The sequence below is a fragment of the Mustela nigripes genome, chromosome 2 (genome assembly GCF_022355385.1).
Source record: "Mustela nigripes isolate SB6536 chromosome 2, MUSNIG.SB6536, whole genome shotgun sequence".
Taxonomy (NCBI): Eukaryota; Metazoa; Chordata; class Mammalia; order Carnivora; family Mustelidae; genus Mustela; species Mustela nigripes.
Window position 1 is genome coordinate 211960022 of NC_081558.1, and position 19570 is coordinate 211979591.

General features: G+C 40.4%; 1 protein-coding gene across 2 annotated transcripts in view; it reads right to left on the reverse strand.

Moving 5' to 3' along the window:
- Positions 1-9929: 9929 nt before the first annotated feature.
- Positions 9930-19570, reverse strand: part of KCNJ6 (potassium inwardly rectifying channel subfamily J member 6) — a 263926-nt gene continuing 254285 nt past the window's right edge. For both annotated transcript variants that reach the window (XM_059392349.1, XM_059392350.1), the window contains exon 4: positions 9930-13497. In XM_059392349.1, the coding sequence (XP_059248332.1) occupies positions 13172-13497 (326 nt within the window). In that variant the 3' untranslated portion in view covers positions 9930-13171. The remainder of the gene's footprint in view (positions 13498-19570) is intronic.

Here is a 19570-nt window from a genome sequence, read left to right on the forward strand (position 1 = left end):
ATAACTCATAACAGTTATGTGTGATGGTAGGAATGAGAACTTCCAGGTTAATAGAAAGAAGGCATGCAGCCCTCAAACCAGATTAAGGCTTATCCTCAGTATCATAGATTCAGGATTAAAAAGACTACTGAAGTTTAGTTACTGCTTTGGACTTTTTGAACTAGTGAACTTTCCAGAATAATTTTCTTTCTATCTCAGGAAATGGATCACAGAATGACTCATATTTTATTGGGCCTTATTAAATATATCAGGCCTTAGTATTGTGCTACTTTATTAGGAAAGGCAAATACAATGAATTATCTTTCTATTAATAGTGAAAAAGAATGATATGCCTAATATAAAAGAGTTGAATTAAAATGTTATGGTCTAAAAAAATATGTTATGTGTTAAGCTCTTTGCTTTCCTAATTATGTTACACTTGATTTAGTATAATTTTTTTGTCCTGAAATCCTATATACATGTTTCAGGGAAGGTAAAGATGGTTTCAGGTTAAAAGCAACTTGCCAATAACCTTCTGGAGCTGGTTGAACTATTGATGGATGGTCCGGCAAGATGTAGTCATGCACTTATTTTCTATCAAAGATGCCAACCTGTTTGGGGGCTTTTATTTACTGCAGAGGAGACTATAGTGCTTGACTAGTAACACTTCATTTTTCTAGAAGGCACCTAAGTCACAACTTGTCTATTTGCTATGGGGTTTAGTAGTAGTAGAGGAGAGGAGAGAAGGATGTGTTTGGTGAGTGATCCTGGAGACAAGGGTATGGATGGTGGTAAAAATTCATTGCTACAGGCATAGGAATTAGTGAAACTATTAAAACAGCAAAGAGTTAAAGCTAAACCATCTGGGTCTATCTAGTTTAGGGGTAGTTCAGACTGGAACTTCTATGAGAATCATAGAAGCAGAGACTGGGGGATTTAAATGCTCGTTGAAAATGACTGGGAAACTAACAGCAGACATTTTCTGAAGCTCACATGGAATATTCACTAAGATAAACCACATTCTGGTCCATAAAACATACCTTAACAAACTTGAAATAATAGAAATCATATAATGCCTTTTCTAGTCCACAATAGAATTAAACTAAAAAATCCAACAAAAAGATAGATGGAAAAATCTCAAAATATTTAGAGATTCAACAACACACTTCTAAATAGCAGAGAAGTCAAGGAAGAAATCTTAAGATAATTTTAAAAAATTTAAACCAAATGAAAATAAGAATGCAATTCAAAATTTGTGGGATGCAGTGAAAACAGTATTACTTAGAAGGATTGGGAAGGAGGAAACGCAATTATCTTTGTTTGCAGATGATGAGAATGTCCATGTAAAAAATATGAAAGGATAACAAAAAACATCATAGCAAGATTGCAGGATACTAAGTTAATATATAAAAAGTCAGTCATTTTCCTATATATCATCAATGAACAAGTGGAATCAGAAATTACAAACACAATACCATATACATTAGCACTCCTCCAAATAAAATACTTAGGTATAAATCTAACAAAATATGTACAAAATTTTTTTGAGAAAAATTACAAAACTCTGATGAAAGACAGCAAATGAACTAAATAAATGGAGAGATATTCCATGTTCATGGATAGGAAGACTCAATATTGTCAAGACTTCATATTGCCAAGGTCTTCCCAAATTGATCTACACATTCAATGCATTTCCAGTCAAAATCCCAGAAAGTTAATTTGTGGATATCAACAAACTGTTGTTAAAATTTATGTGGAGAGGCAAAAGAATAACCAATATTGAAGAAGAAGAACAAAATCAGAGGACTAGCACTATCCAACATCAAGGTTTATTATATAGCTAGTGTGATCAAGGTGGTGTGATATTGGTGAAAGAATAAACAAGTAGATCAATGGAACATAACAGAAAGCCCAGAAATAAAACCCTGTAAGTGTGTAGTCAACTGATCTTTGGCAGTAGTGCAAAGGCAATACAGAGAAGCAAATATAGTCTTTTCAACAGATGGTTCTGGAAAAGCTATATACGTTCATATATGCCTCTCCCCACCAAATCAGGACACAGACCTTAAATGGTTCATGAAAGTCCATTCAAAATGATTTAGATGTAAATGCAGAACTGTAAGACTCCTAGAGGATAATACATGAGAAAACCTAGATGATCTTGGGTATGGCTATGAACTTATACAAACATCAAAGACATGATCCATCCATGAAGGGAAGAATTAATAAGCTGGTGTTCATTAAAATTAAAATCTTTGCTCTGCAAAAGATATTCTCAACAGAATGAGAAGATAAATGATAGATTGGGAGAAAATATTTGCAAAAGAAGCATCTTATCGAGAATATTCAAAGAAATCTTAAACTCAACAATAAGAAAACAAACAGCCTGATTAAAAATGTGCAAAGACCCAAACAAGCCCCTCACCAAAGATGATGTATAGGTAGCTAATAGGTATGAAAATTACCATGTAGCCAGGGAAATGCAAATGAAAACAGCAATGAGATACCAGTTCACATCTATTAGAATGGCCAAAATCCAAAACGCTGATAACACCAAATGCTGACAAGGATACGAGGCCACAGGAACTCTCATTCTTTGATGGTGGGAGTGCGAAATGGTATAGCCACTTTGGAAGACGGTTTGGCAGTTTCTTACAAAACTGAACATAGTTTTATCATATGATCCAACAGTTATGTTCCTTGGTGTTTACCCAAATGAATGGAAAACTTTATGTCTAACAAAAACCTGCACACAAATGTTTATAGCAGCTTTATTCATCATTGCCAAAGCTTGGAAGCAACCAACAGCATGTAAATATAAACCATGGTACATCCAGCCAATGAAATATAATTCAGCCCTAAAAAAATGAGCTATCAAGCTACAAAAAGGCATGAAGTACTCTTAAATGCATACTACTAAGTGAAAAAAAGCTAATTTAAAAGACTATATGCTGTATGATTCCAACTATATGACACTGTGGAAAAGGCAGAACTCTAAAGATGGTAAAAAGATCCTTAATTGTCAAGGGTCATGTCAAGTGTTGGAGGGAGAGATAAATAGGCAGAGCACAGGGAATTTTTAGGTGAGTGAAACTGTTTTGCATGATACTACATTGGTGGATATGTGTCGTTATACCTTATACAGTTGTTAAAACTAGAATGTACAATACCAGGAGTGAAACCTAATGTAAATTATGGACTTTGGGTGATAATGCTGAGTCAGTGTAGGTCCACCAGTTCTAACAAGTGTACAACTCTGGTGCAGGATGTTGATAATTGGGGAGATTGTGAATGTGTGGGGTCAGGGGATTGTATGAGAACTCTGTACTTTCCACTCAATTTTGCTATGAATCTAAAACTGTGCTAAAAAAATAAAGGTTACTAGTTAAAGAAAAGGATGAGAAAACTATTTTTGAGAAGTCCAATGATTGATTGAAGACGAGAAAACTCATCTGGGGATGAAACAGGATCAGAATCCTGTTCACCTCAGACTGAATCTAAGTTTCCTACAGAACAATGAAAACAAAAAAAAGATTGCTTTATAACCAATTGCCTGTGAGTTCAGGAAAGCCTATGGTACATTTTAGAAAGAATACCACTGTGATGGCTGAGGGAGAGAATTATTGTTATTCTTAAGACTGGTTTTCTGGAAATTCACTTACATGGACTAACTCATAACTGATTTGGAGGTGTGTGTGTGCGTGTGCACACGTGCACGTGTGAGAGAGAGAGAAAGCGAGCATGTATACTTGTGTATATGTGTGTGTATATGGGGAGAGAGGGTTGTTGGATTTGTTAGTTAAAAGGTTAGTTACAACGGACTGGAAACACTACCACTGTATCATGCAACAGCCAGAGGAGCCTTCTTTCTTTTGGAAAAGGAAAAAAACAAGTAGAGGAGAACCATGGAATAACAAACTACATGTTTTGTTGATGTCTGCTGTAAAATACTGGAAAATAAGATGGAAGAAAAGTCTTCCAGTGTGGTTGTTCAGGTCACAGAAATTTCTTATATATTCACTAATGCCCCCTATGGACATGGCCAGTGGACTGGGCAAGCTATAGACCAGGTAATCTGACCTGGCCTGATTTGCACACTGTGGGCATGACTCAGAGATTTGAACACTACAATCCTCTCTCCAAAAACAAGCTATCATCTTGAGCAAAATTTCCATGTCCAATTTCTCTGAGGTTGGCGTCTAGAGGGATTGATGCAGAGTTGTTCCTGGTTAGCAGAGCTTACTCCTACCTGGGTTTATAGGTTCAGACCGAACTGAACTCTGAGAGTTTCACTGCTAAATTCTACTTAATCTTTCAAGCCAATTTAAAGGAGTCTGTTCTCAGGTTCAAAGGCAGATGGAAAATAACAAGTTCATGGAGAAAGGGTATTCTGGAGACTTTGCATCCTGGCGGCAACATGAACATTTGAAATCAGGTTTTCTAAAAAGAATTTCTTTCTTTTTTTTCCTAAAAAAATTTCTAAGTAAAAATTTTAAATTGCTTTTCTTTATACTTGGGCTTATTGCTAAAACACTGTTTAGCCAGAGCTTATTTAATGATTAATAAAATGGCAGCACTTCTTATCTGTTACACCAGATAATGGGAAATTTAGTTTTGGAGTCTCTCTCTCTCTTAAAGACAGACATGATTTGGGTGTGGGGGTGTATGTGGGATAGTGATGATGGCTTAAAGAATAGCTTTTTTAGGAGCAGTTTGGGCACCAAGTGCATACTATTCTAGGAAGAAGAGATAGCAATAGTCTACTCCTGGCCACTGAATGAATACCTGTTTGCCTGGGCACTGCCCTGTATCTTCTAGGATTCCATGAAGTCTGTCTGCAGGTGGACCAGCCTTTGGGAACTCCAGTCCCTTGGGGCCTCTGCCAGCTCTCCTCAGAGACTCCATATAGAGGTCTATGCTGATAGGCTGCAGGTTGCCATGGCAGCAGCCATGCAGGCCCTGGTAACCAGGCACCACATGGGTACTTGGTTTTTCCCCAGAGCACAGTCTGTGCAGACAGTGGGGGAGGAAAGACCACTTTGCCAACCTAGGCATATATTTAGGTAATCATTTCAGAGTTCTGTACACGTGTGGGAGTTCACTGTTGTTCCTGTATAACTCTCATTTTAGAAGCTGATCCACTGGGCTGAATAAGGATATTCAGGATCGTCTTTGGCAAGCTGGATAGCCTAACTGCATATTGCAGGAGACAAGAAGATTCCCCTGGAAAAGTCCAGCTGTCCATTTGACACAGACCTCACTTTACACTCTGCTCAATAGTAGGCTGATGTCATAATGTCCAACCATCACTCATGGGGTCTCAAGGTGTATATGGGGACAGAAATGAAAAATTCTACCTTTTTGGTCTCAGGTGGTCAGACTGTAAACATATTACGTGCTCAGTTAAAATTGATGGTGGACAATTAGGTGGTAAGAGACGGCACTGACCTCAATAACGGGTTCTTGGCTACCACTCCAGAATGGAGTGGAAACTCAGAGGAAGGAGCTTGGAAAGATGTCTTTTGGTGGTGAGCCAAGGGAGGAATTCAGAAAGAGGATCTGGGTAGAATGCTTGGATGATGACCTGTGGTGACGTGACAAACCTGTGGGCACCTGGGGATAACATAAGTTGTATCTCCATGTGTTACAATCCTGGGGAGTTGCTTGCAAATAAAGGAGAGACTCTTGACAATGTTGTCCTTGTTTAAGGAGGGTATGTGAAATTTCTTGGCCAGAGCAACATTTGGATTGGTCCAGGGGTAGGTTTGAACAAATTAGACCCTCTTACTTAAAAAAAAGGAATAGGGGCAGACCATCTGGGGTGATGGTTGGGAACAGCTGATGAAACAATTGAGTTTGTGCTCACAGCATCATGATATTAATAAGTGAGAATTTCGCGAGGTTGAAGAATTAGATATGTAAAGTGAAAAAAATCATCCAGGTAATCACCATGAGAAACAGAGAACTCTCTTTGGACTCTGTACACTTACTCCATTTATAGAGTACTATTGTTTGGTTTTGATTTTGGTATGGGAGGGACACCCCGTGCAGAGGGGATTCAGAAGGTCTTATTTCAGTTCTTCTAGGGAGAGTTGTCACTCCTGATCCAGGTGTGTGCTCTGCTCTGTAGGGTCAAGGATGCTGGCCAAGCTCAAAAGATACAGAGTCCCTTTGTCTTCTGAGGGAGAGTGTCCTTTTCTATGTGAGTAGGAACCAGACCTGGAGGGAGAGGCTCATCCAGAAAGCCTGTTGCAGGTGGGCATGCCAAACTGAACCAAGGGAGGGTTGCTCACACCCACTCCCATTTGCAATAATGGTGAGAGATGATGCCAGAAAATGCACCAACTGGATCTGAGAACAGTGTTCCATCTCCTTCTCTAAGAATAGTGGCCATGGAGCCAGAGGCTCTGATCATGCCCAGCAGATGGAAGCTCATCTCCCTGTGCTCTAGTCAATCCCTTCTGTGGCTGTGTTTAGTGCTGATAGAACCAGCAATGATATACTCCATAAGGCATCCAGCCTGGACTGGGGTTTTAGTAACCATAGAGACCTGAACTTGGGATCCTAGCATTTCTTGCTCCTTTGGACGGATATTTTATAATTTCTATCAGAATTTTAGAAGTAATAATGCGTTACATTTTTATTTCACTAGTGCCTGTTGGTAGTAGATATTTATACTGAGAAAAACAGCCCTCCATATTCTTATAAAGATTGGCTGGCTGTTATCAAAGCACTTATGATCAGTGTTAATACAATGAGTACAGAGTCTTAATCTTGAAATGGTCAATTACCCTTTGATTGTAGGAACATTTCATTCTCTGAAATCAAGATCTGTTGCCTATGTGGTCGCAATGCTCTGACCAACCACAGAGCACAGTAGGATTCACAAGTAGAGGGTAGTATCTAAAATTAACTTTATAAAAACCATTTTCTTTGGTGATAAATCTTCATCAGTTAATCATGTTGACCCATCTCAGTGAGCTATTTTTGCATTTCTCAAAGTATTTTGTCCTTGTTTCCTTCTTAGGACTCTCCTATTTGAATCAGGTGGATGCATCAAGCTTTCTTTTACCAAGGCAATGAGGCCAAGTAAAAGTTTGACTTCTTTTACATTTATTTCAGTTTTATAGTGTTGAACTTTGAAAATTTCTTTTTTTCCCCTCACTTAGCTATTATGCTGCTCCATGCAGTTGCCAGGGTCATGAGCTTTTTGCATCATCTATACTGCAAATATTATTACTATTAAGATTTAGACACAGGACCAAATTTATCTCAGTTTCCATCATTTATCTTTCAGTAGTAAATCACAATGATTTGCGACAGAATTTTTCCCCCACCTAATTTCCAGGAAAGCACTCATAAGAGAACCCGATATATATTTTTTCCGATAGAACTAAAGAGATAAAGAACCTCCCTTGTCTGACCTATGTCTGGTGGTGGAAACGCTTTCTTGGAACACCAGTGAGGTCAGCTTAGTGATACTAAAGAATGTCCCTTAATATTGTCTAAAACCTCCATTGTCTGGATTTCTTGGATTAAATATTTCTGCAATTACCAATCTTTATCTCATGCTTCAGATTCAGAAGTGACAAACACTCTGGCAACCCTTTACTACTCTGTTTCTCCCTGAGCTCTTTTCAAAGAACTTCTTGGTTTTTCCAAGAGAAGCATTTAGTTCTTAATCCTCATGTTAAACTTTTGGCCAAGTTGCTGGAGAGAGCCAGAACTAGAATAGCTGGATATGAGCCATCGGTTCATCTTTATCACGTTGATCCATTGCAGGCTAGAGAGAACTAGCAAGAAGACCCAGGCACAGCTCCATAGTCCAAGGGGGCATAAGAGAGAAGACAATTTAGGGAGGTCAAGCTGGATTGATGTGTAGCAACCACTGAAAATCCAGTTCACCCCCTGGTTGGAGACATGTGTCTCAACTATCTACTTATTTAAACACCTATAGGTTCTAACGACGCAGTGTTTGAGTCACTGGACTGGGGATTCCCATTTCTTCTTTTGTTCATTAAGGAGTTGTGTTACTTTATCACTTTCTGAGTTGCCTGCTCAGTCTTGGCTGGTTATTTATTTAGCACTTTGGGGGCATGGTTATGAAAAAGAAGGAGACTTCCTTTGATACCTGACTATATGACTGTGATATTTTTTCTTGGAACAGATTTGTGAGTGACCGCAATGCATTTATATTGGAAAAGAGTGTCATCATTCTAAGATGTCTGCAGTACAACATTTAATAATTTGTAATACTTAATACATGAACACTACTTAATAGCCTAGTATAAGGGTTAGAAAACTTTTCCTGTAAATGGCCAGATAGTGATATTTCAGTCTTCTGGCCATATGGTCTCTGTCTTAAATACTCAAGTCTGCTAGTGCAGCGTGAAAGCAGTCATAGGCAATACATGAATGGGTGTGGCTGTATTCTGATAAAATTTTATTTATGGGCAATGGAATTGGAATTTCATATAATTTTCACATGTCATAAATATTCTTTTGTCTTTTCCCCCCAACTGCTTAAAAATATAAAAGTGATTCTTTGCTCACAAGTGGTGTAAAAACAGTCAGTGGGCTGGAGTAGATTTGGTTTGCCAACCCTTTCTGTAGTAAATAAGAGACCATGGCTTAAGACTTGGCCCTGGATTTGAGACTGGGATCTCTTATTACTAGACTTGTAACCTTGGGGAAGTTCCTCAGTTTTCCCAAACCTTAGTTTTCTTTTTATAAAATGTAAATTGTAATACACAAGCTCTCACGGTAGATAAGAATTAAATGACATAATTTATGCAAGTGCCCTGAATGTTCCCAAACACAGCTCAATGTAGAATGTAATATTGTTTTGTTAATGTATTGTGTACTGATATTGTGCTTTTTCAAAATTTCTTCAAAGCCTTACAGGCTTTTGACTTCTAGATGACTGCATCAGAAATTCTCTGAGACATTAGCTGCAGAAATATTAGGAAGAGGTATGTATTACTCCATTTTAAATGAAAGGATTACATTTCCTTAAATAGGTTGACCATAAAATCTAAAAATAAGATAATATGATTTTACTATATTGTAATACAATATCAATGAATCATCTATTATGCATATACTATGTTTTTCAACTTTGTAGCCATCCATTGAAAGGAAATCATAGAAGATACTGTTTCCCATTTATGTAAGGTGTTTAATTTCCAACTACTCTTTTGACTTTTCTGACTCACATGGAATATTATCCAAGTAAAGGAAAGAAAGACTGAAAACTAGTCCAGACTACTAGCAAGCTATTTGGAGATAACTATGAATATTTTGATTCTTTTTTTTCTTGAATTACTCAGCTAATCAAATGACTTCACATTATTTGGGTGAGTTCAAGTAGTTTTCTAATGGCATTTTTATAATCTCTCTGTCCACCAGCTCCCACCTTTCTAAACAGATTCTGAACATCCCAAAGACATTGGCTTAAATCTAAATTAAAAAGCAAAGGAGGAAAAAGTAAGAAACCTGAAATGTAAGAAAAAGTAGGGAGGGGAAAGCATAAGGATGTTGCTCTTGAGACTTCAAAATTTAGGCTTTTGAATGAAGTCGCAAATAATTTTTTAATCATAGTACAATGAGAAATAGACATTTCAGAGCCCTAGTTTGGTTAAACCTGCAAGAGAAAATTGTGCTTAAGAAATAGGTGGACATTTTTAGAGACAACAGCTGGATTGTTGTTAGAGAACGTAAGATATTGGACTAAGTCAATGGACCCGGCCCTGGGGAACTACAAACAGCACAAAAGAGAGACAGACAGTGGAAGGGAGTGGGGGAAGAGGGATTTCCTGCTCATGGACATGGAGTGGCTGAATGTTGGGTGAACAGGCTGGAATACCATGTTACGAGGAAATGGATAAGCGAAGACCTAGCAGTGCAGTGATTGTAAATATGTTCATTCAAAAGAGTATCATTTGCCAAGGGAACAGCCAAAAACATAAATAATTTTATTAGTTACATAAAGTTGACTCATAAACAAATTGGTTTTCCAGTTGGAAAGCATATTGGGGTGAATGGAAGTGAGAATCTGAGGGTCTCATCAGCCCTTGGGGAGGTCGTGCTTCCAGCTGAGTCTGCCCTTTTCTCCAGATTGGGGTCAACTGTGGCAAACCGTAACTCTATGGTTCAAAATTCTTATCTGGCTATCAGATCCCACCATGCTTTTATGGAAGGTGACTCAAACACACCAAACTAACAGACCAAAATATCAAGTTGAGAGTGATCCTCATTAGTTATGGATATTGTTGCATTCCAATAGGCTGACTTATTTTCATAGCACTTGATTTCCTAACAAAGTGACTGTGTGAATGGGGACTCGATAGGATGGAGTAGAACGAGTAGAAATTGTGGGCTCGTCTTTGTTGTACAGTCTTAATGAAAAACACCATTCAATACTTGCTGCTTAGAAAATTCAGTCTTAATGAGCTTCTTTCAATTCCAAATTTTAACAGTTGACACAAAATACACTGTTAAACTGTGTTATCAATAATTGTAGAAAAATAGACATGTTTGATAGGGACATTCTAGTAAAAGGTTCTTCGGGAGCATCCTTGTTTAAAGATTCAGAGGCTCACATTACAAAAATGAGATTTGGTTCATGTTCTGTCTCCAACTACATTGACGCCAAAGACAATGAGAAATAGGGCGAGACCTCACCCCCGGGGTGCCCTGTCACAGATAGAGAACTAACACGTGTGCATGACCAAAGGGTTGTCAAGGCTCTTTGTCTAGTTGTGCTAGAGGGCCCCGAACTACTATTCCAACCAGACAACAGGATGTGTGTTGTCCTTTGAGCCTTAGTAATGGATTTAAAAAAGGCCCACTGAGTCGCCAAGAGCTAAATTAGCAGACTTTTTGCAGCCCGTGCTTCATCTTTCTTTGTGCTACCATGCTTTGCCTTGCAAGTCTGGGGATGTTGCAGGGTTAGCACCCCCAAGTCAAGGGCGCCTTTCATAAGGCTACAGTGAGGTAAGGCCACAGTACCTCCCCACAGCCTGGCAGGAAGTGTATGGGGCTCCCTCTTCCTCCTCGACTACAACCTCCTCCTTGGATTGTGTGGAATGAATAAATGATTCAACAGATATTCAATGCAAAATGTGAAATGTTGGCAAACAGGAAAGGGCTATGGCCAACAGTTTCATTTCCAATTAAGTCCAAGTGCCAAGAAGCAGGTGTCCTGATGTGAGGTCTCAGAAGTGGGAGAAGAGAGACCCCCTGTGTTAAACTGAGGAGCCACATTCCTTACATCTGGGGCATGCTTTTTAGTAGATAAGATCCCCAACCTACAAAGAAGGCCTGCGCGATCTGATCAAGGAAGTCAGGGGCAACAGGGAGTGAGTGATAGCTAGTTTGAGTTCTTCGACCTTCATGGCACAAAGCCTCAAACTGAGCACAGCCGTAGCAGCTGAAAAGGAACTTGGGTTTGGTCGATGAATATTTATGATGGGCGACTGTTTTAGGGAACAAATAGTTTAAAATTGTGAAATTAATGTGAAAGATCTGTTACAGTGCAAAATTTCCACCTGCCCTTGAGATTTTGTCTGACATTCTATTCCATTTATCTTTTTATTTGAATTTTTTTCATCTTGAATTTAGATTTTTAGTACAAAATGCCTTCTTTCCTTCTCTTTCTCTCTTAATCTCTCTCCTTTTATCTTTGCAGATTAAAACGAATTAAGGCCGCAGTTTTTTGCTTGTTTTCTTATGATTGGGAGACATTTTGGATTTGATTTTCCACCCGTGGCACTCTCTAGAAAGATTTCATAGTCACCTAGATTGTTGATCTAATCTTTACTACTGAACTCTGGTTATTTCATAATAGTAGAAGAATAAGAATAGTAATAAATACAAATGCAGGAAATGCTGATGGATAAGCTGGCAGGGACGGGAAGAGAGCCGGATGGATTCAAAGTTTGTAAGGTGAATGATTACAATACAAGTCTCCTACCACATGCCTTCATGAATGTCATGGCTTTAGACCCAAACCATCTTCTGCTAAATTACCATGTCTCATTTTTTTAAGTCTCTAGTTTCTCACCATTATAGAGTGGAACAGCTGGAGAATCCATGGTTTTGTAGAAGAGTTTCCCAAACTCTTGTACTGCAAGGGGTGGCAGCTCATGGGAAAAGCATAAAGCACATCATTGGTGACATGCCAGAGGGTGTCTTCCCCCTGGAATATCCCCCCAGGCTAGTCAGTGAGGCTCCTGTTACCAAAAAAAGAGACCTCAGTTTTGTAAACATTTCACAGTATATCAGCATAATGGTGGTGGGTTTTGCCATGTACTAGACCTCCTAACTTCCCCCAGACCTATGGCTTATTAGATTCAATGAAGGAATCAGCAAGGGAGCAGTGAGGTACCCAAACACTACCAGTCTGGGACACGGAACGAGGGCCATGCACTAAGGGCCAGAGGTCAATGGGACCAAAGAAATTAAGGAAGCAAAGACATCAGAACAGAAATGCCTACTGTACACTGGGAATCTTTTTTTTTTTTTTTTTGCATCTTATTTCTAAAGTTATATATCTAAACCTACAATAATTATACATTTATGTACATTATTTAGAAGTTCTACAGTACTTTTGTACATGCTGGGCTTTATTACTAACTGCGAAAAGAAAGTAATTATATAAGGCATATATATGTACAGTGTTTTGTCTTTACCTGACCTGGGTCCTATAACTGCAATGCCTGTATGGGTCAAGCACCTCACCCTGTAGATGAAATTTATTTGAATCTATAAAACTGAGGGTTATATGCTATGTCTCACTGCTGCATGAATAAATAGGCACCAAAGACCTAACTTGTCACATCCCAGGTAAAATCTTTGACACACTCTTTGAGTGATCTGGTATTGTACAAGACATGCAGGTAAGTAGCTTAAATCCCTAGGAGTCGGATGTGTTGTATTTCGGGAAGAGATTAAGCTTGGGCCACAAATGAGGGCACGTTGCACCTTAACCAAATCCACGTCTACCTTATCAATCTGAATAACTGAGAGAGGGCAGGTAGATATTTTACACCTTGAAGATTTGTTTTCTGATAATGTCAAAATTAAATGTAAATAAATAAACAACCAAGTAAGAGAGACAAAAAAGAAAGAGAATGAGAGACAAGAAAAGGTTGTGCGAGGGGAGAGGAGAAGGAGCTGCCCAGCTAGGAGACTAAACTTTGGATTCGTTCTCTAGGTTTGCCACATCACCATTCCTTTCTGTTTGTTCCTCGAGGTTCTTTTCTTCTTCCTCGGTCTCCAGTTCTGCATGTTGGTTGAGTTTGCTGGACACAGACCAACTCAGGGGCAGCTCCGCCCTGCTGGCTAGCTCAGCCAGCTCTTTGGCACTGAGGGATGGGGTGCTGGTCTCATAGGTCTCGTGGAAACTGTTGTAGTCGACCTCATAGAACCCGTCTTCCAGCGTCAGGACAGGTGTGAACCGGTAACCCCACAGGATCTCACTCGTGATGTAGGAACTCCGAGCCTGGCATGTCATCCCTGCACAGAAGGGAACAGACAGAGGCTTTAGTGTGTGTGAGTGTGGGCTTTCCATCAGCGAGGGGTCTCAGTGAGCGGGGCGTGGCTGCCGGGTGCAGCTGGTCAGACTGCACCTTGCATGGGGTGCTGCAAATGCGGGGGCCTCATTCACGTTGCAGACATACACTAACACACAGACATACACTAACACACACAGGAGTGTGAATCAGGTGGGCATACCTTCCACACAGGAGTGTGTGGTGCAGCTTCCCTGCGTTCCGGGGGGCGTCCCAGGGGGCAACTTGAGTTCTGGCTCACATGAAATCACACTTGCCTGCAAGGCCATGCACACACACTGGAAGGCATGTGTGCGTACACACTCACGTGATTGTGCCTTGTCCACTTTTTGCCCTGGGAGAAACCATGACCCTGGCATCCGATTTATTTTTAGAGGCTTTGCCTGAGTCCTACTGAGACTTGACCGTTCTGGCCACAGACTTAGGATGAAATTGGTTTATGGAACCACAGCTAGGATGGCTTTAAGCTGAATGCCATGGGTTGCTTTCACTGTCCCACCAGCGTGCCATGCAGGCCACGAATGCGGCCCCCGGCTGAGGCTGGAAGGTATGCCCACCTGATTCACATTTCCCCCAGGCTCAGTGGAGACAGTTATTTAGACTGTGCAGGATATAATACTTTAGTCTTTCCCCCTTCTTCTTCAAGACAAGAAGCCCTTTCCTAATTTGCCCAGAAATGCCATGTGAGCTACTGGAGCCCAGGAGTCAGGAGCAGCTTTATTTTAATCTGAAATGACAGAACGAGCGAAATTCCACCCATGTCCTTAGAGAAGAAAACCACATAACTGGCTTGGCATAAAATCTGGGGAATGCACTGGTGCACTGCTCAAAGGGCTCTCTTACAAAACTCCTCAGGATGAGGAAGCATCTACTGACTAGTTCCTACAGGGACGACTTCCCCCTTAGCCAGGCATGTCTAGGATCTAGGACCCACAGTGCTTTCAAGGACCTATGAAAATTCTTTTAAATCAGAAAAAAAAAAAAAAAGGTAAACTCTTAGGTAGAAGAAAATGTTAATACAGTCATCTTTATACTAATCTGACTGTAAAATGTAATATAATTAGACCATTTTGGGGGTCCATAAAGGTAAAACTCTCCAGGACTCACAAAAAAGTCATCCTGTGGGCCCTGTTCGTTCATTCAAGAAAACAGCCAGGCAGGCAGGGAGTCGTTCACTGGGACAGCCAGTAAGGTGTAGCAGGCGCTGCTTTGTGCTGAGTGCAGGAAGAGTGGGGGGAAGAGGACACATGTGGGTGTTTATACACGGAGTTTCAGAGTCATGGAATGTGCTCAGAGCATTGCACTTGCTCCTTGTGACCAGAAGAAGAAACTGGGGTGCCAGGGACCTAAGCAATTTACCCCCCTCAGCTGTCAGGGCTGGAGTCCGCATTGCCCTAACTCCATCCCTGTGCCCTGCTTTTTTTCTTCTTTATTTTTTACATTTAATTTTATTTTTTCAGTGTTCCAAGATTCATTGTTTATGCACCACACCCAGTGCTCCATGCAATCCGTGCCCTCCTTAATACCCACCGCCAGGCCCTCCCAGTCCACCACCCCCCACCCCTCCAAAACCCTCAGTTTCTCAGAGTCCACAGTCTGTCATGGCTCCTCTCCCCCTCCAGGTTCCCCAACTCCCTTCTCCTCTCCTTCACTCAATGCTCTTCTTCATCCCCAAACTGAATGCTACTACCCACGACCAGTGTTTCTCTTCCCAACTGCCAACTCTTTTTTTTTTTTTTTCTTTTTTAAAAAAGGCAAAGGCGGGCCAGACAAGGGGGGGGGGGAGCCGGGCCCCCCGAGGGAGCAGGCCCCCCCCCCCCCCCCACCGATACGGGGCTCCATCCCAGGACCCTGGGATCATGACCTGAGCCGAAGGCAGAGGCTTTAACCCACTGAGCCACCCAGGAGACCCATGAACTGCCAACTCTTTATTTGTGTTTGGGAGTGATGGGGGAAGACAGGTGATAGCAGGGACTTGTGGGCTCAAAGAAATACAAAGGAAGTCAAGGGGAAAAGGTGATTAAAAATAACTTTTAACAACTTTTTTTTTTCCTTTAAGGAAGTACGTGTTTATTGTAAAGTGACTAGAAAACAGAGATGGGCAAATAAAATAAAATCCACCTAGACCTTCAATTTTGGCTATTTAAATAACCAGCTACTCCCAGAAATAAAAAAATATAATTATTAAAATTAAAATCTAAATGGATATTTAACATCATATTGGAATTGGCTGAAGAGAGAATCAGAAACTTGGGATATTGTTATCAAGAAACAGTACTGGGTAGAGCCAAGAGGATGGCCAAGAGACAATACATGTCTGTTATTTAAGCCCCCGTCATACTTTGTTATGGCAGCCCCAGCAAATGAATACACTTACTGAATTCTATAAGGATAGTAAAATATCTTTCCATAGTACCGTTTTAATGGGACTGTTTAATTTTTGTAGTAAAAAGATGAATAAGCAAGATTTAAAGAAATGCTCATGGATCGTTTTCCATTTTTAAATTCATCTTGTGCTGTCCTAATTCATTTAACAAGGGATTAAAAATAATACTAATGTATTTGCCAAACAGTACAATATTAAAAAGAGTGATTATTAAAAAGTTGATCTTGAAAAAAATCAACATCCTAGTGTAAGTTGATAATTTTCATTTTTTCCAGGAAGATTCCTGTCTTACCCATTGGCAGGGGTTCCAGTCCATTCTTTAAAGATGTGATTTAGATTGGTCTCAAAAAAGTAACAAAATAAAACCAGCTGAGTTAACATCATAAGAAAGGCAGAGCTGCCAAGATTATATCTGTGTGTATATATGTTGTGCTTGTTTTCCACATCAAGAAGATCATCACACAGTGCCCCTGCAGTAGGTTTTTTAGTGAGTAAAGTTCTCTTTGGAAAAAGAGATGCTTCTTTTGATGAAGAGCAAAATGTGAGAAGTCTGGTCTCCAGTTCTGATCGCCCTGCACTGTCGAGGCATACCGGCTGTCTTGCCATTTGCATTTGTACTTTTTTTTTTTTTTTTACTCTATTTGGTTTTCCTTTTTCTTTTTTAAATTTTTATTGTCTTATGTTAGTCACCATACAGTACATTATTAGTTTTTGGTGCAGTGTTCCAGGATTCATTGTTTAGGCACCACACCCAACCCCCAACCCACCTCCCTGCAAAACCCTCAGTTTGCTTCTCAGAGTCCACAGTCTTTCATGGTTCGTCTCCCCCTCTGATCACCCCCAACTCACTTCTCCTTTCCTTCTCCCAGTGTCCTCCGTGTTATTCCTTATGTTCCACAAGTAAGTGAAACCATATGATAATTGACTCTCTCTGCTTGACTTAGCATAATCTCCTCCAGTCCCCTCCATGTTGATACAAAAGTTGGGTATTTATGCCCGTGCTCAACTTCTTGCCTTATCTTGAATAGCCTTCTCGAGTGGGATCCTGCTCATCTGTGAAGAGCTAACTAATTTGTCATCTCCTTTCTGGAGCACTCTGTTACTGACCAGTCCCTAGCTGGAACTGTTGAGCCCAGCGTCCTCCAACACTCCAGGGACACCTTATACCATCAGTTGAAGTTACCTCTAAGTGTGTGTTTGCCTTGTTGAGTTGTGATTACACTGGGGCTCGATGGTCTTGTTTGTTTCCATGTTCCTAGCCTTTATCTCAGAGCTTCAACATTGTAGCTTCCCAGTAAATATTCATTGTCAAGTGAAAAAACTCAACTTAGGGACACTACAGAGAAACGGCTTAATTAAAATAGTTGATTAGAAATGTCTGAGATGTATTATTAAATAGAAAGATGGCTTGTGAGTCCTTAGGAAAGAGGGGGAGTTTCTGCTTCCAGCATTAAGCCGGTCTATCTGTGAAGGACCCTCAGCTAAAATACAAACTAGGTGCTGGAAAATTAAACAACTTAATTTAACCAAAAGTAATTTCAATTAAAAAAGTAAGGGATAGGACTTTTGGTTCTGGTGAAGATGGAATAAATACAGGTTTTCTCTCCTGTTGACTACAAACAACTAACTCCTCTAGACGAAGCCTTTTACAGGAAGGCTCTGGAAAGCAATACTGGCACGATGATGGGGAGGGGTACCAAATGTGAAGACTGACTTCTCAGGGGGTACATGTCTTGTTTTTCCATTTTCCTTTTCCATCATCTGATTTTAACCTGAGAGTGACCCCAGCACAGAACTGAGCAGTAGGTGCTGACAACAGTCTTGGGGAGAAACCCCATCCTTCTGACCAGAGCACTGGGACAAGGTGCCACTCTGAGTCGGAAGATGAGAGACAGAGTCCCCTTCAGGTACCCCACCTCCCAGGGCTGCCCCATGGGGAACTACTCCACATGAAACATAGTACAGGCACCCCAAATTTTCTGGCCAGAGGACTGGGAAAGGGGATTGTGGACAAAGAGTTTGTGGTGGTGTTTGTGGTGGTGTTTTTCTCATTTCTCACTGCTTTACCCTGAGAGTAACCTGAGTGTGTGAATCCACATAGAGCCCAAGCAGGCTAGCATTCAGAGGGAAATGCTATCTTTCTAGACAGGAGACAGAGCACTGGGGGTCTGGGAGCTGAAGAAAGGTAGGGAATCCTACAGAGGACAGAACTGGGGAAAAGAATTCTGTGCAGGAGCTCATGCAAGTCCTGAGCTTTGCATGCAAAGGGCAGAAAGCGAAAAGAAGAGATGAATTTTAGAAATTACTGCATAATATTCATATATACAATATAATATATGTAATATACAATCACATTCGAAACAGCTACCATCAAAGAAGAAACCCTACTGAAATTCAGCAATACTTGATACTGAATGATACTGAAATTCTAAATGTCATAATTATGGGATACATGGAAAGTGAGAAAAATGTATAAGTCTAAATTTTTACATTAGAAAAGAAGGAAGTCTGAAAATGAAGGTGCAGAATATCCAACCTAAAGTGGAAAAAGAAAAACAGCGTGTAGAGATGCTGAATCACTACCTTGCTCACCTGAAACTATTGTGACATGGTGTGTCAGCAGGAGCCCATGGGGCATAGGCAATAAAGATTAGTGGATACATTAATAAACAGAAAACGAATGAAAAACAGGATCGATAAAGGCAAACTTTGTTTTTTTTTTTTTTTTTTTTTTTTGAAAAGTCTAACAAAAGAGACACAGCTCTGGTGAGATTGGTCCAAGTTACATCCCTGAGGAATCTGTCCTCACAGTCTCAAAAGAAAGGAGAAGATGTTGAGTGATGTAGAGGTCATGCAGAGGTCTTCTGGAGCCTTCTCAGGTCCAGGCATACCTTCGACTTTGTCTTTGGGAAGGCAATGCTTGGTTTTCATAGCAGTGTAGTCTGGTCTAAGATATTTCCCCAAAGCCCAAAGCTGTGTGTGTGTGTGTGTGTGTGTGTGTGTACGCTTTACAAACTATTTCATTTCATAATTTCTCCACCGAGAGCTTCTCTGTTTGGAACTCTGGTTACTCTAAGAGTTTAACCCACAGGGAAGTGAATAGAAACGACCCATCTTTTAGGTGGCCATTTCGATCCTTGAGTCAGACTATGCAAGAGTAAGGAGTGGAGGTGAGGGACAGTATGTTATCGGTGGTGGATGCAAAGCCCAGTCCATTTAGAAGCCACAGAACCAAACTGTAGCACAGCTAAGAAAGCCGTCGTAGCGACTGAGCCAACATAGGGTCGGACCCAGCAAGATGAGGACTTAACAGGCAAAGCCCTGTTTTTAGATTCCCAGCAGCAAATTATGATGGGAAGGGTTTTGAGCAGGATACCCTCCTGGGGAGAGACCTTACCCCCCAGCCGAAAACCAGAGGTATTCACTCTGGAAACAGATAATGCATCAAAACTGCTTGGAGAACATGATTCCAGTAAAACAAGATGGATATAAACCACCATCACCACCTTTGAATACTGTAAAATTAATCAGTATAGATTGTCAATATTCTGAAACAAAGAACTGACTGTAGATACTTTGGCTTTTTATTTCAGAACCTGACTAAATGATGGGATGTTTCTCTTTTCTCCTT